Source organism: Equus quagga, chromosome 1, assembly GCF_021613505.1.
Source record: "Equus quagga isolate Etosha38 chromosome 1, UCLA_HA_Equagga_1.0, whole genome shotgun sequence".
In the NCBI taxonomy this organism is placed as follows: Eukaryota; Metazoa; Chordata; class Mammalia; order Perissodactyla; family Equidae; genus Equus; species Equus quagga.
This window is the reverse complement of record NC_060267.1, coordinates 166,393,471-166,416,649: the sequence shown is the minus strand read 5'-3', so window position 1 is coordinate 166,416,649 and position 23,179 is coordinate 166,393,471. Positions and strand designations below refer to the sequence as shown.

At 42.2% G+C, this 23,179-nt stretch overlaps 1 protein-coding gene across 1 annotated transcript in view; it reads left to right on the top strand.

The window, feature by feature from the left end:
* Nucleotides 1-23,179, top strand: part of CPNE4 (copine 4) — a 323,198-nt gene that overhangs the window by 160,217 nt on the left and 139,802 nt on the right. Inside the window, exon 2 of the mRNA XM_046682225.1 lies at nt 5,518-5,697. Coding sequence (XP_046538181.1) covers nt 5,518-5,697 — 180 coding nt within the window. The remainder of the gene's footprint in view (nt 1-5,517; nt 5,698-23,179) is intronic.

Here is a 23,179-nt window from a genome sequence, read left to right as displayed (position 1 = left end):
TGGCTTAGTGATTTATCTTATTATATAAATTTTATTTGGTTTAATATGTCCCCTTGGAAGTTACATGGTTTGAAAAATTATCTGTAATAAATCCTTTATTTTTGAACATAAAGTTCTCCATTCTTTATTCAGAGAAAATTAGTTTCTCCCCACCCTCACTAACTAAATATTGAGGAAATATTTAAGGAATATCAGTTTGAAGGAATATCTAATTATAAGCCCGCCCTGGGTGCCCTCATGTCTCTCTCTCGGGCCCATGTCATTCTTCACCAGCCCTGTTACCCTTGGGATAAAGCCTGTACTTCTCCAGGAAACCTTAGACCATTCAGTGACTGGCATCAGTTTTGGCTCCTGCCTTTACCTTCTCCCCACTAATAGCATCACATTGTTTAGTGTTCACCTCCCAATAACCTCACCTCCTTTGCCTGTGGCAGTTCCAGCCTTTGGAAGCCCAAGGAGCAGACAGTCATCCTGCACTTACTCTTGAACCATTTGTTGATGACACACTGACCTTGTCCCCCAAACAATCCAATCTTTGTGGGCCCCCATTGTGTCTCCAGTGTGCCCACTGGACAAACCAGATCTCCAGAGACACAGCCACAGCCTCATTCATTGACTTTCCCCATGAGTTCTACATTTTATGTTTGTTGTCTGGCTCGTGCATTAATTTGAGCAACAGTTTCAGTGGACAATCTTCAAATTTGCGTGACTATATAGCATAGAGGTGAAGAATCTTACCTCTTGAAAGCCATGTGAAGTTGGGAAAGTTATGGGGTCTGTCTGCCTCCCGGTAAGGGGCTAATAATAGTGCCTACCTCATAGTGTTGTCGTCGGATGAAAAGAGAGTGCCTGTCAAAAGATTTGAATGCACCCTTCACCAAAGAAGATATACAGATGCCAAAGAAGCTTATGAAAAGATGCTCGACATCCTTAGTTATTAGGGAAATGCAAATTGAAACCACAATGAGATCCCACTACACATGTATTAGAATTTAAAAAGTTAAACATACACCTATTTCACTCCTAGGTATTTACCTAAGAGAAGAAATATATGTCCAGACAAATGCTTGTATATAAATATTCACGGCAGTTTTATGTGTAATAGCCAAACTGGAAACCACTCAAATGTCCGTCAATGGAATATTACTCAGAAATAAAAAAGATGAACCATTGATGCACAAACAACAATGAATAAATCTCAAAATACTTATGCTAAATGAAAGAATAAAGACCAAAAAAACTACATACTGCATACAATTTCTATATTATTGTAGAGGATACAAACGGATCTACCATGACAGAAAGTAGATCAGTAGTTGCTTGGGAATGGAAAGGGTCGGGGGTGGGGTGAGAGGAAGGCATTGCAAAGAGTCATGAGGAAGCTTTTCTGGGTAATGGATACGTTCACTATCTCGATTGTGATGATGGTTCAGTAGAATATACATACGTCAAAACTCTTGGGGGGGGGAAGGGATAAAGGGGCACATATATGATGGTGGGTAAAGATTAGACTACTGGGGGGCTGGGCCCATGGCCGAGTGGTCAAGTTTGAGTGCTCTGCTTGGTGACCTGGGGTTTTGCCCATTCGGATCCTGGGTGTGGACGTGGCATGGCTCATTGGACCATGCTGGGACGGTGTCCCACATAGCACAACTAAAGACACTCACAACCAGAATATACAACTATGTACTGGGGGGCTTTGGAGAGAAGAAAAAAAAAAGAAGAATATTGGCAACAGTTGTTAACTCAGGTGCCAATCTTTAAAAAAAAATTAGACTACTAGGGGTGTGTAAGATAGAGTGTAGTCAGAAATTGATAAATAATAATGTATACTCGAAATTGCACAATGTTATAAACCATTATGACCTCAATAAAATTACTTGGAAAAAAAACCCTTCTGAAATATACACTTTAAATAGATGTGATTTATTATATGTAAATCATACCTCAATAACGCATTTTTTTAAGTGAGAGCCTGAGACAAAGCAGGCCTTCCATAAGCATTAACTGTTATAAACTTTAGTGTTATGCTTCAAAATGTTTTAGATGAAATTTGTGAAAGAACATCTCATCAAAAGCAATATTCAATGGTTGATTCTATCACCATCATACCATAACCTAGCTGCAGTTTTCTTTTCTTTTTAGGGATGCTCAAGAATAAACATGAATTCAAAAAATGGTCCAGACTTTGAGGTCAAAAGGCATGAGTTCATGTGCCCATTATATTGTCCAGTACCTTGTGCTGACATTTGACCTTGATTTTTCTCATATATAAAATAGTAGAGGGGCCAGCCCAGTGACATAGTGGTTAAGTTGGCATGCTCTGCTTTGGCAGCCCCAGCTTTGCAGGTTCAGATCCTGGGCGTGGACCAAAACACTGCTCATCAAACCATGCTGTGGCAGCGTCCCATATACAAAATAGAGGAGGATTGGCATGGATGTTAGCTCAGGTCCAATCTTCCTCACCAAAAAAAAGAATAGTATAGAGGTGCATCACATGATTGCCATAAGAATCAAATGAAATAAATTGATGTGTGTTCTGCAAACCATAAAGCAGCACTGTTATATCAGTCTTCATGATTAGGGAGGAGAGGATGTAAGTGTTCACATTTTTGCAGACTTGGTAACAGAGAGCCAGCAAGATAAAATAAACCTTGACAGAAAAGATTTCACACAAGAGCGAGGGATAGACCCTACATCTCCTGAATTTCCTTACTTGGATATTCCCACATCAGAATTGCCTGGCAGACTTTTAAAAATACAGATTTCTGGGTCCCCCATCCCATATTTACTAAATCAGAATCCCTGGGGGTAGGAACAGGAATCCAAGTTTTAAAGAAAGGGGCTCAACAGATTCTGATGCAGCTGGCAGCAACAGTCAGTGCGTGGTCTTTTGGAAACATATGCCTTGACCTTGATGTCTCTCAATGAGAAACAAGGGCCGTCCTGGTCTCTGTTGCTCAGGTTAAACCTGGTTTCAGTCTCCAGAAAAGATAATGCACGTCCCATAATGACTGGGAATGCAGAATATTTTGAAACATCTTCCAAATACACATTTGGTATCCTGAGCACATCCCCTATCATCATTCTTCTGTTTTCCTGAGCACCTATACTCAGGATTCGTACTGGCCCTGAGATTATCTATCTTGGTAATGCAAATGCTTGTTACTTTCTTTCTTTCCAACCAGTCTTTTCCCTCGCAAAACCAAGTCATTCGGTGTTGCATGCTGGCAGCTCACCTTGGATAGTCTGTCTGAGGGGTGGCTTGATACCAACATCAAATTTATATGTATGTGGGATTACCATTTGAAAAGCAAGAAGTGACAGGAAAAGCAGAGGGATTGGTGCCCAATCAGCAATTTGTGCCACTTGGGATGGTTAAAACAGAGGAACAAAGGCTAGAGTTTCCATCTCCTCCCATCTCTTATCATCTAAACCAGCCACGACTCTATTCTTCCATCCACAAGGAAAGAAGACTCCTTTTCTGTGTCTTGAGGATGTCAAATCCACTTATAAGTTATATCTTGGGGGTTATTTCAAAATTCTCTATCAAAAGAAACCACATGAATATAATTAAATCTCTTATCATATGGATCATTATTCTATGAATTTGGACCAGATGTTGCAAAAATGTCTTTAGGGGTCAGGCAGGGAAAATCATTGAGGGAGAAGAGCTTGTAAGATGGAGAATGAGTGCCTCACCTGAATGGGGCAGTCCCCAATTGTTGCCATGTAGGAACGTATCCCTAGGTTGCAAGGTATTTTGATTGTTTTACCAAAGAGGTGGCAGCAAAAAATAGCCCTTCTTTTACGTTGGCAAATTAAGGGAAAATTACTTTTAAAAGGGACAAATAAAACACCTTCAAGTCAGCTTGAATTTGCACACTATCAGTATATGACCTCTGATTTTTATTATTCAAAACCATAATCACTTAATAATTGAAAAGAAATTATGCCAATACAGTAAATCCTTGCACTCATACGATCAGTCAATAGCTATTCAATCCTGACCCCAGAAGGAACACTTTGTAAGAATGTAAAATTCAGCTCATATAGAAGCTGAGTCTTCGTGGGAAGCTAGAATAGTCAGATAACCATTGGTCTGAACAATAGCTTGTTGTAAAATGCTAATCAACAGTAGGTTGGGACTTGGTTTTCTGCCTATTGGGCAGCGGCATGACAGAACCATATTCTCCTTCTCCTTGCAACCTGGATTGTCCATCCCACCAAGAACAGCAGGTGGTGATCCTTGTAGGATAACCCTCTCTCACACAGGGCCCTGCATAGGAAGGCACAGAACCAGGGACAAAGCACTGAACTCAAGAATGTCAGGGGAGGCTGCAGCAAGTATTGAATATTCTTTGCTGGATAACATGTATATGTATGATATGGTCACAGATTGTCTTCTCTTCATTTTGTTGAGAGACTTTGCCTGTACTCTAAAGAAAGTGGGGTAATGTTTTTCACAGTTGGTGCTAATGAATGACACTTGGGAAGTATCCAATAAACCATGTTTCTATTTTAAAGTCAACAGTATGTGCAGGCTCCAGTTGATTTGAAGATATGAGTGATGGTTCTCTCCAGTTGAGAGATACTGTGGGATTTTAGGTTATCTCTAACTTGGTCCTTTAAGGCTTCCCAGATATATTCGTATATCAGGGCCTCAGCCTGCCCCTCTCTGTTCTCCCACTCTCTGATGTCCTGCCAAGTCCTCCCTTTGGCTGATTCCAACCAGAACCCAGAGGGCAAGGGAGCCCAGGAAATTCAATCCAGAGAGGTCAGCCACCAGGGACACAGAGTAGGGCAGAAAGCGGCAGATATGAGTCTGGGAGAGGGGGGCAAATGAGAGTTATCATCACAGAAGGCAAGGGGAATCATAGCTCTTGGAATATTAGAGAAGGAAGGGATTTTTTCACCAACTAATGCTCTAATCCTCATTTTGTTGATGAGGAAACTGAGGCCTGGGGAGTTGAAATGACCAAGGAAGCATTATAAACCCAATAAAAGGCATCCTTGAGACCAAAGGCTGTTATCTTCATATCCATTCTCATGGCCTTTCCACTTCATTATGCCGGGAATCAGGATTTATGAAACTTTAGGATTGGCTAAAATGGGGCACCTACACAGTCATTTGCCATTGCTGTGCCCTTCAGACATGAGGAATCGATGACAGATATCTTTCCTCCTGAGCCCAGATGTGCCCTCAGACTCCTTCTCATCCTAAGGCTCCAGGCAGCCACTAACAATCCGTCGTGTTGCCCTATTACTAACAATCCAACATGCTCTAAATCTTTGAATACAAAGCTTCGGATTATTCTAAGAAGATTTTCCTGTTTGACACACGGCTTATTCTCTGAAGGTGCTTCCTTGAAGACTTTCAAACTGCTTGCCCTGGTGACTTGGTGGCGGGTGTTTATAGTTTGGAAGGAGGGGAAGCACCATAAGATTAATTCTCCTGAAGGATTATAATAAGAGGCCCTAATCCCTGATGGGTTTTCTCTTTCTCTCTCCTTGCAGGTTGACAGAACGGAGGTGATTCGCACCTGCATAAACCCAGTGTATTCAAAACTGTTTACTGTGGACTTTTACTTTGAAGAGGTGCAGCGCCTGCGGTTCGAGGTCCACGACATCAGCAGCAACCACAACGGGCTGAAGGAGGCCGACTTCCTGGGTGGCATGGAGTGCACGCTTGGCCAGGTGGGTCGACAGATGTCCCTTCCTCCCTCCTTGCCTTCTTAGTGCCTTTCTTCCTCCCTTTTTTCCCTCTCTCCTTTTATACAATCCTCGCTTTCTTTCTCCTATTGATTTTCTTTATTTTAACATGTAGCATTTTATGACTGCCCATGCACTGTCACATCCGTTATCTTTAACGTTAGATTTGCATAGGGATGATGCTGCAAATATGTGTAGTGTTCCTTATTTTGCAAAATTAACCATTTTCTCTTCTGACTTCATTCTGTCAGTCATTTATTTAACAAGTATTTGTTGAGTGCTTCCTCTTCTCTGCTTGTGTGTCTGTTACAGCCTTATCCTGACACATTATAAATTCCCATCTCCCAACTCAACTGTGAGAACCCCCACACACGGGGTATTGCTCATTCACGTGTGCTCCAAGCCTGTGGTGACAAAAATAGCCCAAGAGAGGACTAAATAGATATCTGGTGAATGAATAAATGCTTTTACTTCATCCTCACAACAATCATGTGAAATAAACATCATTATTATATCCATTTGTCAGTGAAAAGCCAAGACTCAGAGGTCAAGCGACTTGCCGGAGGCCCCACACTAAAGAGTGGCAGAGTTAGAACTCGAACCAGGTCAGCCTCACTCTAAACCCCATCATTTTGCTTCTGTAACACCTTTCCTTTTTCCCTCCCCTTCCTGCGGTATCCAGAACTTTCATAGATGCTGAGGAGAGATCTAAATGAAGAAATAATCCTTGTCCTCAAGAAATGGACAAGGTAATTGGAGAAGGCATGCCATATGCACCTCAATAGAGCAATTCATGACGTTCTGTAAGCTGTAGTGAGACAACATATCCTGGGCTCTATACAGACGGTTGTGGGCCTTCAGGGGAGGGAGAGATTTTCTGCTGATAGAGTCAAAGAAAGCATTTGTGGGACCAAACTTTGAAAAAATATGGTCCAGGCATTGAAGAAGGAGGAGGGAGAGCTTTCAAGTAAGAAAGCAACGTAAACAAGGCCTAGAACCACCATGGCGGAGTAAAGAGCTGAGGAGACCGGTTTCACTGAATCAAGGTCAGATGCTCATTTACTGTGAAACCAGTGAAGCTTAAACTTCAGAGCCCCTCCCTCGTGTGGACTCCCTCCAAGACTCTGTGTCACATTTTTATGTGTAGTTTTGTGCTTTTTTCTCAAAGAAGGATTCCAAATCATATAAGCCTCAAGCCCTGCAAGACCTGGATCCACCCTCTGCAGAGGTAAGGGTCCTGTTTAGGGATTAGTAAGAGAGGGTGCCTGGCAGAGAGGCGGGAAGCATGCTTGTTTGTTTGTTTGTACCCTGCCTCAAACCACTTACTGCTAAAAGAAATTCTCCCATATGAGTGCTGAGTGACAACACAGGTGATCTCCTCAGTTACTCTTTTCCAGAAAATATAGTGATTGAGTTCATAGGATCATTGCTTGTTCCTTGAGTGAAAGCCAAAAGCTTAATGTGGAAGTACAGCTGAGGGGAGGCAGAGAGAGGAGCTGAAATATTCTCCATAAATATAATCTCTCTCGTGACTTTTGAAAAGAGTTGATAGCAGATAGTTCTAGGGTCTTGCCAGGTGTAGTGCCCTATAAGTGGGCATTGAATAAATAAATGAATAGGGGCTAGCCTGGTGGCATAGTGGTTGGGTTTGCACGCTCTGCTTTGGTGGCCCGGGGTTTGTAGGTTTGGATCCCGGGCACAGACCTACACACCGCTCAGCAAGCCATGCTGCGGTGCCGTCCCACATACAAAATAGAGGAGAATGGTTAGCTCACTGACAACCTTCCTCAAGCAGAAGAGGAAGATTGGTAACAGATTTTAGCTCAGGGCCAATCTTCCTTACAAAAAAAATAAATGAATGAATGAAGGAATGGTGGATTTGAGATGGAATTCTGTAATGTATAAATAAAATAAAAAGGTGATTAAAATGGCATCTTTAATAGATAAAAATGAGCTACTCTAAGATTCTCCCTTATATGGTGGTCATCGCTCTCATGAATAAAAGTTGTATTCCATCCCAAGAAATAAATGTAGATCCATTAAGAGTCACGTGAATAAAAAATCTTTTTCATCTAAAGCTTTGATAATTTTGTCTTTGTCAATGACCATCAAACTTACATCTTTCACAAGGCTCATCTTTTCAACATCCAGTAAGTCCTTGTGCTAGGCATTGTGCCAGGTGCCAGCAATATAGTGGGAAGCCAAACCATTGTCCCTGCCTTCCAGCAGCTCACAGTCTAGTTAGGGATAAAGATGGCAAACAAATAATTACACAAGCAATTAATTAAATTGCAACCATTGTTAGGGAAAAGTACAGACTAAGAGAGCAAACACTGAGAGAATGGTGTCAGGTGGAGAGGGGGTCAAAGAAGCCTTCCGAAAGGAAGTGACATTCACACTGAAACTTGGAGGGAGTGTGAATGTGCATCAGGTGAGAAGAGAGAGGAAACACTTTCCAAGTAGATGGGAACATTACATACCAAGCCTCTGGATTCAGGAAGGGGTTTGGCATATGGTGCAGAGTATCTTCATTTGGGTTTCCCAGGAAGCCGACTGTGAGATAGGAAGTCAAAAGAGGTGAATGAAACACCATAATGGAGTAAAAAAGAGAGACAGGAAGAGGAAGGCAGCCTATAAGGGTGTGTTGTCAAGCCAGCTACGACTGTGGGCAACAAGGACTTAATTCTACTGGGGAAATTCTGGAAGCTGGTATATAGCAAACAGGACAGAGTTATCTCACCCTAGGGATGAGGGAATTAAGGTATTTATACACTTGGGGATGTATATACTCTCATCAGCCATTGAAGGATGTTTCCAGGCTGGGAACATTAATCCCCTGGGGTTTATGGATTATTGCTTGGGCCTCGAAGCAGGCTGCAAAACTACAAGAAGCTTGCAAGCAAAGAAATACAGGTGCTAGTGGTGAGAAGTCAGTGATGTGCACCCAAGTTATAAGGCCTGGCAGCATCTGCTACACAGGCTCTTTTGGTTGCTTGTCCAATAGCCAATTTCCCCCATCTTTTAACTGTCAGACCCTGATCATTTTCCACCAAGTAGCCATGTAGAAAATAGCCCTATCTCTGCTTTGGTGGCCCGGGGTTTGTAGGTTTGGATCCCAGGCACAGACCTACACAACGCTCAGCAAGCCATGCTGCGGTGCCGTCCCACATACAAAATAGAGTAACCTCAGCCAACCATACAAATCCCATCCCCCCTTTGCCCAAGATTGGTTTAGGTGTGGGCTTGTGGCCAGTTCTAACTAATGAGATATGAGAATTTTTCTTGGAAAGATTTTCTAGCCTAAAAAAAAAAGAGACACACATGAAGAAAGAGTTCCTCTCTTCCTGTGATTCCTGGAACCTCTGCAGCCGTCTTGCAATGATGCTGAGGATGAGAGCAACCCTTAGCCGAGGTTGGAGCCAAAAGATGTGGAGGCACAGGCCTGTCATGCTGCACCTCCTTATTATGGGAGAATAAAGTGTCCTACTGTTAAAGCCCTTTGGGATGGAATTTTCCATTCCTCGAGCAAAAAGCATCATGCTTGATACAGAGCTTATGAGGAACTGAAAGATGGCCAGACCATCTGGAGTGGGGTGAACAAAGGGAAATTGGGGGAGTTCATTGGCTTAATTTCCTTAATCTCTCAAGATGAGGAATTTATAGAAGTGAGCACTGAGGATGAGATTACAAATAGTCCTTTCTAAATATATTTTGACACTTTGGAAAGAGCTTCCAAACTGGTAGTTTCATTTGACCCTCTTGACAATGCTGGGAGGACAGGTGTCATCTGCTTTTTATAATGAAGAAAACTGAGGACCAGAAAGATTCAGTGTCTTGACAGAGCCAAGATCAGAAGTCAGCCTTTTGATCCTTAATCCAGAGCTCTTTCTTCTCCCATGATTTAGGGAAGGATAGTGTGGGGAGGCCACCTGTTCTGAAAACTCTTTTAACATCATGGCTTATGTGAAACAAATGAACAGCAAGTCAGACTTGTTCAGTGTGGCCCTAAGGCATGTTTCCCAAGCCACATGGCTCCACCCTTGGGTGACATGCTAGCCTCTGCATATTCTCTGTGCATTGTATATTCTTAGGCAACCACCCTCTCATATTTTCAGTCATGTATAGGTGCAACTGACCTTCCCCACACTTTTGAGGTGGGCACTAATTGGCTTAAATCAATTAGAATATCTCTTTTTTTGTGGCCACAGTGATTGAGTGAGGGATGTTATGTAACTAATCAGAGATAATGAGATGTAAGTATATATTTGCTGGAGTCTTCTGGGAAAGAAAAGATGAGGCTGTGAGGTCTGGAAATGGTCCCCTTCAAGGCAAGAACATGGAGCTGCTGGGGGAAGAGGAGGGTGATGACAGGATAACATGTGGAAGAAGAGGAACAGAAGCTGACACCGCCAGGGGAGGAGAGAAATGGAGAGAAATGAGGTGATATTATTTGCACACTAGATAAAGTCTTGTCTGAAGCCAGCCTTTCCTGGGAATTTTGGCTGAAACCTTCCCTTTATTATTTAAACCACTATAGGCTAATGCTTTTTGCCCCTTGCAACATGGAGTTATAACTGATCAAGCCATATTCCAGAGAATCCCTTTCTTAGGCCATAGCGACCTTTTCAAGCTCCAAGATCCTATAACCCATCTGCATTTCATTCATTTTGCAACTCATTCTACATTGCCTTGAGAAGTTCCTTTTTATAGGCTCATTAAAATCATTTCTCTCTTAATTAGCATTTGTTTGTGTATGTATTCATCTGGCCCCCATAGCCATATTACCAGTTTCTTAAGGCAGAGGCCACAGACAGTACTTCTTGTGCCTAATGCAACACCATGCTTCATACATCACACATGCTCAGGTCAAATTTTTTGATAAGTTAAATTTCAAAATTTCAGATAAATATGAACTTCTATTTTCACGTGATTAAGTTTCATTCTCTCATTTATTCATACTTTCAACAAGCATTTATCAAGTGCCTGGATATGCCAAGTGCTGTAATAGGTGCTAGAGGCACAGAGATGAAAAAGACAGAGGCCCGGCCCTAGAAGAGCTTGTAATGAGCTGAGAGACACAGACCAGTAAACAAATAATCAAAGTGCCTATTACTAAGTGCTACCGTGAGATGTGTTTCAGAGGCTATAGGAGAAAGACTTACCTCTGCCTAGGGAGAATCAGGGAGGTCTCACAAGAAAGATGCCTCACTCTGGACCTGAATCTTGAAGGATGAGTAGGAATCCACCAGCAGAGAAAAGAAGTAAGGACTCCCTGGGCAAAATGACTAGCACACATAAAGGCACAGCAGCACAAGAAGGACAGAGAACTCTAAGTGGTTCAGCATGGTGGGATGGTCAAGTGAATGGGGAAGGGATAAAGGAGGCTAGACAAGAGAGGAGGAGCCAGACTGTGAGGGTTTTAAGTACCTCTCTTTAAAGTCTGGAGAGCTTAGATTTGATGCACTGGAGGCCCTGATGGGTTTTAATGAGGGGAAGGACAAAATTGGATGCATGTATTAGAAAGATCACTCTGACATTCCCGTAATGGTGGATGAAAGAGAGTGGAAGCAGGATAAACCAGTTAGAAAGTTAGTGCAATGACAGGAAAGAGATGAGGAGGCAGTGGTGATGGAAGTTGAGAAGAGGAGACCCAGAGGAGAGTTTGTCCAAGAGCAGAATCAACAAACCTTGGAGACTGAGTGAGGAAGAAGTTCAGGGGTGTCTGGCTTAGGTTACTGGAGGGGCGATTTGACTGTCGTTGAGAGGAATCATACTGAGGAGTACGGTAGGGAATAGAATGTGTTGTTGATGTGTTAAGCCCAGGATGTCTATGAAGAATCTAGAGGAGGTTGCCAGTTGGCAGCTGACCACGTGGATGTGGACATGATACAGATTTAGGAGCCAACTTGCTATAGATGGTAGTTGGTAGCATGAAAGTGGATGAGAGTCCTCAAAGAGGCTGTTTTAGTTTTATTTTTGGAAGGAAATTCATGAACACGCCACATAGGAACAAATATAAAGGATTTTTTTAAATCATTGAGTATGTAAGTACATCTCCCTTCTTTCAGATAAAGGTGTGAACTTGATGTTTTTCTTGAAATCAAAATCCTTTCTTGGGTGTTTTCTCCGTGCAGAGTAGCATACAGACAGATGCATTCTAATGAGAGCTCCATGAAGGGCAGGCAGTCCTCCTTCACCCTTCCTGGTTTCACAGGCTGTGACACTTTGGTGTGGATGGGAATTTGTCTCTTTTTTCTAAATTGATCTCTCTAGATCAAGCTAAAAGAAAATCCATCAACATTTTCCTTCTTCATAACTTCAGTGGTGATAGAAGGTTCCTTTTCCTCGGACTGCTTAGTTAGGCAGGGGATGGCTGGATTCCGGACCTATTGAGCCACTGCAGGAATGGCGTGGTCAAGGTCTGAGGCTCTCTTTCATAGTGCTCAAGTGTACACACCGTGGAGCCTGATGATCCAGACTCAAATCCAGCTCAGCTGCTCTCGAGTTCTTACGTCCAGAGGCAAATTCCTACAGCCATTTAGGCCTCAGTCTCTTCATTTGCAAAAATGGAGATAATACTAGTTCTGGCCTTGAGAAATATTGTGAGATCAATTGAGAAAATACATACAAGGTGCTTAGCAGAGTCCCTGGCACAGAAAGAGCACTCAGGATATGGAAGCTGTTATAAAGGAGGTGAGAATCTGGGAAATGATGGGAAGAATCGACACTGATAGGGACCAACATTGTTTCAGGAGTGAAGGTGGAAGTGAAAAGGATGAAATTATTATGACAGAACACCTGTGTCCTGGGCAATTAGTAAAATTAACTTATAATTTTGTCTCAAGTTTGTTGAGTACTTTATTTAGTCAAAGGATTCAGTATGTGTGTAATATTTACTCCTCTCAGACTATTTTTAAGTAAAAATGGTTTCAGATCACATCTCTGAGAAGATTGGGGGCAGGTGTTCCAATTCCTGTCTTGCCACAACTGAAGGCCAAAAGGAGAGATAAAGTGACTCCCACTACCCACGTAGGAAGTCACACGTTCAGAGTCTGTCTCCTTGAGGCTGTCTACAGGGACTTGCTATGTCCATCTGAGTTTGTCACATTCTCACTCTGCCATGTGAAACAGCAGGACTCGTGGCCTTTAGGAAAGGAAAATAGCAGTCCTCAGCATGCTAGAAATTGGCGTTGGCTGTGAAGTTGACTACAAGCACAGCGAGTGACTTAGCACTGAGCAATAATGCCAAAGGAAGGTTCGTGTCCTCCAAGAGCACTCAGGCGGAACTGTTTGTTCTCGGCAGATGGATGAGGGGGGTGAATCAGAGAGACGCAGGGTGGTTGGAAAGCTGTGGACTCCTTCTGGGTGAGCTTGGAGACCATCCTTGGATTTCTGTCGGCCAAAAGAAGATCAGGAGCTAAGCCATTTTCCTGCTGCACCCAACAGAGGGCATGCCAAGGAGAAGCATGGTCCCTCACTATCTAAAACAGCAAACTGGCCTTCATTAATATGATGCCTTTGTTTTCTTTCAATGCTTATTTTTTTAAAATTATTTTATTGACATCATATTGGCTTATAACATTGTGTAAATTTCAGGTGTACATTATTATATATCAGTTTCTGTATAAACTGCATTGTGTTCACTGCCAATAGTCTAGTTTTTATCCATCACCATACCTAGATGCTTCTTTACCCCTTTCACCCTCCCCTCACTCGCTTCTCCTCTGGTAACCACTAAGCTGTTCTCTTTATCCATGTGTTTGTTTATCTTTCACAGAGGAGTGAAATCATACTGTGTTTGTCTTTCTCTGTCTGACTTAGTTCACTTAGCATAATACCCTCAAGGTCCGGCCATGTTGTCACAAATGGCACGATTTTGTCTTTTTTATGGCTGAGTAGTATTCCATTGTATAAATATAACACATCTTCTTTATCCAATCATCAGTGGGTGAGCATTTGGGTTGTTTCCACATCTTGGCTATTGTGAATAATGCTGTGATGAACATAGGGGCGCATAAATCTCTTTGAATTTTTGATTTCATGTTCTTTGGATAAGTACCCAGTAGTGGAATAGCTGGATCATATGGTATTTCTAATATAATATATATGATATTATATTAATAATATGATATATTATATATATCAAGACATATATTTTTTGAGAAATCTCCATACTGTTTTCCATAATGGCTGTTCCAGCTTGCATTCCCACCAGCAGTGTATGAGGGTTCCCTTTACTCCACATCCTTTCCAACATTTGCTATTTTTTGGCTTATTAATTACAGCCATTCTGACAGGTGTAAGGCGAAATTTCATTGTAATTTTGATTTGCATTTCTCTAATAATTAGTGATGTTGAACAGCTTTTCATGTGCCTATTGGCCATCTGTGTATCTTCTTTGGAAAAATGTCTCTTCATGTTCTCTCCCCATTTTTTTTAAATTTTTTTTAAAGATTGGCACCTGAGCTAACAACTGTTGCCTATCTATTTTTTTTTTCTGCTTTATCTCCGCAACCCCCCCGTAAATAGTTGTATATCTTAGTTGTGGGTCCTTCTAGTTGTGGGATGTTCTCCCCATTTTTGATCAGGTTGTTTGTTTTCTTCTTGAGTTGTATGAGTTCTTTATATATTTTGGAAATCAACCCCTTATCAAATATATGATTTGCAAATATTTTCTCCCAGTTGGTGGGTTGTCTTTTCTTTTTGACATGGTTTCCTTTGCCTTGCAGAAGCTTTTTAGTCTGACGTAGTCCCATTTGTTAATTTTTTCTTTTATTTCCCTTGCCTGAGTAGACATGGTATTTGAAAAGATACAGTTAAGACCGATGTCAAAGAGTGTACTGTCTATATTTTCTTCTAGGAGTTTTATGGTTTCAAGTCTTATATTCAAGTCTTTAATCCATTTTGAGTTAATTTTTGTGTATGGTATAAGATAATGGTCTACTTTCATCCTTTTGCACGTGGCTGTCCAGTTTTCCCAACAGCATTTATTGGAGACTTTCCTTTCTGCATTGTGTGTTCTTGGCTCCTTTGTCAAAGATTAGCTATCCATAGATGTGTGGTTTTATTTCTGGGCTTTCAATTCTGTTCCATTGACTGTGTGTCTCTTTTTGTGCCAGTACCATGATATTTTGATCACTATAGCTTTGTAGTATATTTTCAAGTCAGGGATTGTGATGCCTCCAGTTTTATTCTTTTTTCTCAGGATTGCTTTGGCTAATCAAAGTCTTTTGTCGTTCCATATATGTTTTAGGATTTTTTGTCCTATTTCCATGAAGAACGTCCTTGGGATTCTGATTGAGATTGCATTGAATCTGTAGATTTCTTTAGGTTCACTGCTTATTCATTCATTCATTCATCCCATAATTTTTCACTCCATCCTGCACCAATACGATGGACAATGAGGCAGAAATAATAAAAATAATAAATATAGCAGCTAACTTTCTCTAGGCACTTTTACTTACCAGCCAGTGGACTAGGTACTCACTATACTTCAACCTATTTAATCAGCACAACATCCCTGGGAGACAGGCACTACCGTTATCATTACTTACACTTAGGAAACTGAGACTTAACTAAAGCTAGTACCTTATTCAAGGTCACATAGCTAGTAAGTGGCGGAGCTGGAACTTGAATACAGATCTGTTTGGCTCCTAAGCCCCTCATGATCTTTTCCATTGACTCTAATAGCTTGTCACTCACTAGTGTAAATTATGATGTCACTCTCTTGATGCAAAGCTAGGTTGGAGTTGAAGTGGCTAGAGTGTTTTTCCTTTGTTTGTCTTATACAAAGCTGATAGAGGCAACATAGGAATCATTTTGCAAAAAAATAGCTTTGGTTATCTTTCCTTAAGATTTGCATAATGAATTCACTTTAAATATAATATGGTTTCTTAAATAGCATCAATGTGTCAACCTCCCAAACCAGAACTTTACGAATTCATCACCTGGAAGATGCCCTCCCCTGGCCTTTTCAGCCTCAACCAGGTTGAGGAAACCCATCATCCAAATTCAATAGTTGCCGCTGGGTTTCATTATTGCTTTTCTTGCAGGCATTTTCTCTTCCTTGTGGCTGGGAGGACAGTGACAACTTTGTGAAGTCCTCCTCTCTTCATTGTGGGGTGGCTGTTCATTCATGTATTTCTTCCCCCAAAGATCAGAGGACATCTGCTAAATCCAAGAACGTCCTGCTTTCTGTCATTGTAAGTGGGCAGGAAAATCTGTGACTTCTTGAAGGAGTCCTAGTCTGGGGGGCTCTGACTCTCATTCATGAGAGAGGGATCGTGTGCCACCTTCCCACAGAGCAGCAGTTCTCAAACTTGAACTGCACCAAAGTCATCTGGAGGCTTATTAAAATATGAAGTTTCCCATCTCTAGAGTTTCTGATTTAGAAGATTTAGCAAGAAAACAAATAATTTACATTTCTAAGCTCCCAGGTGATGAGGATGCTTCTGGTGGGAGGAGCCACATTTTGAGAACCACTGCCTCAGAGTCTTGGGAGAGAAATGCTAATGAATCTTGGACACTGTATCACTAGTTTTAATTCTGAAAGAAATAATGTTTTGGGCAATTATCTGGAGAAATTAAGGAGGACCAAAGAAACATCTTGAGAACAGAAAAAGAAATGCTTTGTAAAGTTTTCAGTCACACAAAGGACGTGTACATGGCCTTGAGGTTATGTTCTTGGTGAAGACCTTGATTTCCAAAGTTTGCTTCTCCATCCACTAAAGGTAGTTGAATGGACCTATTATCCAGACTGTTGGTTCTGTTCCTGACACAGGTGAATGTTAGGATGATGTCAGCCACAGTGATCCATGAAAGGACTGGCAGACCACTGGTTGTTAGTGATCAATGGGAATTTGGTCTCAGGTTGGGATGGACCCAATCGGTGGACACTGGGAGTATGATGATGCAGAGGGTGCTATTCAGACTCAATGTAATGGCCACAATGAGATTCCAAAGGTTGGCATTTTGTTGTATAACATCTAATATCCTCATGGCATAAAATTGATGGCCCAGGGAAGTCCAATTTACACATTTCAGCAGGCAACTCATTTTCCTTCTGCTTCTCACATGAAAAGCTTTCCCTAACTTTGCAGAATTACTGTAAGCAGAAGCCACATAAGTGATGAATGATGTCATGAATAAATACCATCATCTTAGCTCCCTTGGACTGGCTGAGAAATCCCGGGAAGCAGTGCTGCTTTCCATGCTGACTGTCTGTTCTGTTCTGCTCATAGGCAGGTGGGATGCACACAGGGTGATTGTGGGTGAGTAAGCTCTCAGCTCTCCAAGGAGAATAAAGTTCATTCTTGCCTATTTCTTTGCTATCTTTGTCAGGCAAATAATCTTCTTAAATTCAGATCCTAGGAAAATCCTTCTGCTTTCTCTGGAGTCCTCCTTTTGCACCTTTAAAATCTCCTTTATGGTGTCCTAGACTGCATCATGAGCCCTAGGTCCTGGACCTGCCACCAACTCCCTGTGAGATCTTGGGCAGTTTGCTTAACCTCTCAGTGACGTAGTCACCTCATCTGTAGAGGGAAGGTTTTGTACTGATTAATCTCTAAGTTACTTCCAGTTCTAATAGTCAATGATTCTCATTCATCTCTTTCCTTTCCCCTTGTCTCTGAAAGTAAGCGTCCCTTCCTGCATTCTCATCCCTTTTCAGGAGGCTCTCTGCCCCTCACCCCACCCCTGGCCCATGTTCATCTCAACAGGAGTTAGCATGAGATATTTCCCTCATGCTAAGTCATAGACCTCATTCAACCACAGATTGTACCTCCTACCTAGATACCCCCCAGGAAAGCAGCTCCTTGTGTCTACTTAATTCCAAGGATAGTTTTTAAAAGATTTATTTAGTGGATATTAAAATGGGCTCATTCCACATACGTTCCCAGTAATATGAGTACAGAGGAGGAGGGCAAGAGATCTGGAACTGGATGGGAATTTGCAAGGACTGATATGTCACTGCTGAAAGCAACTCTAGGTGTTTGTCCTGGTCCCAACCCTTTAAGCCAGGCTGGTGCATGGCACTCAGCCCACAGCCCATGCCACCAGCATGCTCTGGACCTGTCTATCCATGCAGGGAGCCACTTACGCCAACTCGGTTTGAAGGCAGCTCCCCGGGACCTCCACCACAGCTCCCACGTGTGCTTGTTCCCCACCAGCTTTCATTCTAATCCCTCTTCCACCCAACTTAGAACAACTGACTACAAAAATCCAAAGTAAACCCCGTCTCCATGGTGTTTACACATGCTCTCCCTGCCATCTGGCCCTTGTCTTTCCCCTACAAACCTTGTCTTTCCGTACCTTCTCAATTATCAGCATCCTGAGTGCCTTAAATAAAAACATCCTGTACTTGTCTCAACGCTGAAGCATGAGACACTGTAGCACCACGAACTGAATCATCCATGTGCCAAACCGTCAACCTGCCGAAGTCAAATAACCAAAGAGTCAAGTCACCAAATAATACAGTAGTCCCCAAATCAATTCTCTGCTAAATATTTTTATTTACCAAAAATAAGTGTTTTGAATTACTTATAAAGTTTACTACAATATTTTAAAACTTGTGAAGATTTCTGCTGTTTGATTTTTTTGGTTTTTTTAGTTTAGGCTGCTTGTGAAACTGATTATCACAAACTTTTCTGAATATCAACTGTAGCCATAAGAAGACTAAACTCTCTTTTGTCTTTTCTCCCAAAGATGGAAAAAAAATATGACAGTAGCTCTTAAAGTACCCATTTCTTCCTAGACCAAAGGACTAGGAAGATATATTTTCAAATGACAGCAATGATGATATCTACATTGTGGGATTATGCATGATTTTTAGTGTCACCTCCATGTTTTTCTGTATTTTCTAAAAGGAATATACATCACCTCTATAATAAAAAATATTACAATAAATGTTAGTAAAAACAGAATAAGTCCTGCTGGCTTTCAAGAACTCATATTCAGGTAGAGGAGTATGACATGTAAGTGTTGTACAGATTCTGAAACTTTTGGAGAACTTTAAATGTGAAAGAATTCCACTTTGGGAAATTTATGGGAGCTGTCTTGGGATGAGTGAGGTGTTTGCTGAGCTGCGCTCTCTGTTAGGACTCGGAGAGTACATTTTGCAGATGCTGCAGGAAAGCCTTAGTCGGCACCCCATGGCCCACACAGAGGGGGCTTTGCTTGGATGATGTGATTCTGAGCTTTTATGATACTGTTTTTGATTACAGAAGATTTGGAGGGCTTAGAGCACTAATAAGGAATAGGGTAAGGAATAAGTTAAGGAATCGGAACTGCCAAGAGGTTCTGACATTCCCCCAAGGCCTAGAATCCCCAGTTGAAGCCTAATTTGGGAAAGAGAATATTTTTATTTTGAAATGAACTCATGAAGTTTAGGGGCAGAAAGAGCAATAACTGTTTGGGTTCCAAAATCATTCCCGGGAGTCTCGGTTTCAGATTCAAGGACAAAATGAGGCCGAGTATGAATTCATTAACTTTGTTTTGGATGGACTGTGAGCCTTTGGGGCTTCTCTGTACACAAAGGCAGGTCCAGCGAGGCCCCAAGTGAGGTAATTACGTGCTTCACCCACTCTTCCATGGCCTCTGCCCACCGGGAGGCTGAGGTCAGCACACATTCCCAAGCCAGTTATCGGAAACAAAGGAACAGAAACCCTCCAAACCTCTCTCTCTCCAGTGAGATTCAAACCAGTGAAACTGGTATTGCAGTAAACTTGCAGACAGGATCCCAGTGGAATCAGAAAAGCTTGAAATGGGGAAGAAGCCAAAAGCAGTGTCAAGTTCAGCCAGACCATGTGGGAGTCTGCTCTCAGGTGCTCCTGGCCTCTGTTTAAATACTTCCAAGGAGGGGGGATTCATCCTTACATATCAGGTATCCTGATAACTTTAGGGTAACCTCTGACTCTGTTTGCCCCAGCCATCCCAGTTTACACTTATTATCGTGGTTTAATTATTAACACTGTCCCCTTTCACTTTCAAAAGTGCCCCCAATTTGGACAATTATTTTATGGTCCCTTTGTGATAATAAATCGTTTTCATAGCTAACATTTATTAGGTGCTGATCATGTGCCAGGCATTCGTGAGCTTGGTGCTGTTGACATTATCATCATCATCATCATCATCATCATCATCACTAGACCAAGATTACATGTCTCCTAAGTGGCAGAGCCGAGAGGCAACAACAGGCATTTGGATTCAAAGTGAAAGTACTAAGCTATTCCTCTCCTCCCCATAAGCTGCACTACCTCTAGGCTTCCATTTTATGTACTTCGTAAGAAAAAGATTCATGTTCCGTTACAAATCTCCCAAGTCTCCTCACTGGTTTTCTCATAAGTGGTCAGTTGATGGAAGGGGACTGATATTCGGGTGTGGGGGCCTCGTTGTATCCCAGGGATTGTGTTACGTGAGGTCAGTATCATCTCCACTTGATAGATCAAGAACTAGGCTCTGAGAGCCCTACTAATTCATCTGAGATCATGCTGACTGCAAGTTGTGGAGCTGAAATTCAAACCTAAGCTGATCTGATTTCATTCTCTGCCTTCCCATTATGCCATGTTGTCTACCACACTGCATTCAATTTCTACAATCCTTCGAAGACTGGAAAAAGCAGAGTAGTAATTCTCCCTAAAAGCTATCGCTGTAAAACTGCTTGTAGAGGTCAAGAAGGAAGCAACCTTTTCCACAAGCTGATAAATTCACTCCTACATCTAAAACGTCTCTTTCTCCCAGCTCAGGAAGACCTGTGATATCCATCTGCAAATAGACACCCCACTTGTGAGTGTTTGTCTGAAATACTCCCAGACCAAAGGGTCTAAGCAACTTACAGTATTCAGGCCTCATCCTTCCCTTGGGATGGACCTATTGCTCATATACCAATTGAGGGTAACAATGAGATGAAAACAACTGATGTGCATTCATTCATTCATTCATTCAATGAATAATGCATTTAATGCTAGCAATAATAATAAAATACTAATATACATTTATTCTCTCATTCAAATAAATATCTTTGGATTTATTCATTCATTTATTGGGCACTTGCTATATACCAGACACTCTTCCAGACACTGCGGCATCAGCCATGAACAAAGTGGACAAAGGCCTGCTCTCATGGAGCTTACCTATTCCTACACATAACAGACGCTGATCGTCCTATGAAGGAAAATTCAATGGATAAGGAATAGAGAGTGGTGGGAAGGGGTGGGTTCTAATTTAGATAGGAATGTCCGGGAGGCCCTTTCCGAGCAAAGACCAGAATAAAGTATAGGCATAAGCCATGCGAAGAAATCCAGAAAAGTGTTCCTGGCAGAGGGCAGAGCAACTGCTCTCACACACTGCCAGACCCTATGCTAAAACTTTGCACTAGTTATCACATTTAATCCTCAAAAAGCCCCTGAACCTTGAAATAACTTGCTTAAGTGCACACTGTATTCAAGTGGGAGAGCCATGAGTTAAAGCCAGATCACCCCGACCCCCAGGCACCATCCTCACTGCAACTACTGAGCAGTTCTGTGCCTGGGCCAGTCAGCAACACTTGCCAGCACTTCGAGCAAAAGACGTAGAGAATGATCACTAGAAACTGGATCTGCCCAGCCTGCCTCACCCATCCGATTCTGATCTTTTGTAATGTTATTTTTGATTACAGAAGAGATCCGAAGGGCTTAGAGCACTAACAACAAATAAGTTAAGGACCCTCATGGGTCCATGAGGACAGGGAGTGTAAATCTTTGTGTCACCAAGTTCACCAGACCTCAGACTCTGACAACTTCTGGAGGCTTTTGCTCCCAAGACCCTCCCTCAGCTCTGTTGGGGGCCCGCCTCACAGGCCCTTCCTCCAGACGCCCAAGGACTTCATCCACCTCCACGTAAACCAAGCAAGACTTTCCATCCTTCTATCCCATTATTTGTAGGAAATGACTTTATTGTTTTTCTATTTATAAAGGCAATCCAAGCTCATTTAAAAACCTATTCAGAAATATTTAAAAAAAAAATCATCCTTCATCCCAACATTGAGAGAGAGCTATTAAGCATTCTGATGTGCAATCTTCCAGATTTTTTTCTGTTTGCGTATACATATAGTTTTTTTAAGCACCCATTTGGTCACTTATACATGCTCTTTGTCGTTTGCCTTTTTAACGTAAAAATATATCATGAACATCTTTCCGTGTTAATGCACGTTCTCCTACATCATCTATTATAAGGGCTACACAGTATTCCATGATAGCAAAAATCATGTAAGGTGTCTCCTACTGTGAACATTAAAGCTGTTTCCAGTTTTCCACAATTATAGACAACACTTTAATGAACATCATATTATATACACAGTCTTGCGTCGCTTAACGACAGGGATACGCTCTGAGAACTGCATTGTTAGGCAATTTCGTCTTCATGCAAACATCATGGAATATACTTACACAAACCTAGATGGTGTAGCCTACAACGCACCTAGGCTATATGGTACTAATCTTATGGGACCACTGTTGTATATGAGTCCATCATTGACTGAAACACCGTTATGTGACACGACTGTATCTTCATGCCCTCAGATACTGAAATTTTCTTAGAATAAATTAATAACAGTGGAATATTTGGACATGCATTTTAAGGCGCTTGAAACAAGTGGCCACATATCCATGCAGAAAGATTGCAGCAACTTCCACTGCCCTACACAAAGGTACTCTTTTTCCTCCCCCCTCAGTAACGCCTCTCACTTTTCATCGTGTTCCTTTGGAAGCCTCTATCAGCACACAAAAAAGAAGGCAGCCCCTGCTCTGAATGGCATATCCCCCAACCCCCCGAGCCTCCTCTAGCCCCAGCCACCCCAGCCTGAGCAAGGGGGATGCAGAGGAGTGTGACCTCTCCATTCCCTCGTGGTCCTGGAGGCTGGGTCCCGCACAGGGTTTGCTCAGAGGCTGCAGGTAAAGTGAGCAGGGGAGACATTGCTGTAGGTCTCAGCCTGGGAGGATTGCCTCACTCTCAGACCCCCTCTTTTCTTTCCTTTGTATATCTCCCTGTCAGCTCTTGTCCTTCCATTTTCCATCCACACATTGGAGACTCTAAGCTCAAGCTTTTCCTCTGAGGCCCAGACTCATGTATTCAATGGTATGTGGATACTGACTCCACTCGATGACTCACAGACATCTCAGACTCAGCAGTCCAAAACCAAGCTCAGCATCTCCTCTTGCTCTCCCTGCCCACCCCCTCCATCTGCCCCTCCTCCACTGTGCCCTGCTCAGGGAATGGCACCTCTGTCCTCCCAGATGCAAAGGCCCAAAACCTGGGAGCCTTCCCTCACACCACTCACTCATCCTCTCCACCCCACAGCCCACCCATCAGTCAATCACAAAGCCCCATCAATTCAGGGTCTTAAACATCTTTATTACCCACCATTCCCTCCCTTCCACTGCCAGGACCCAGTCCAAGCCAATCAATGTCTATAATTATCTCTATGTGGAGATTG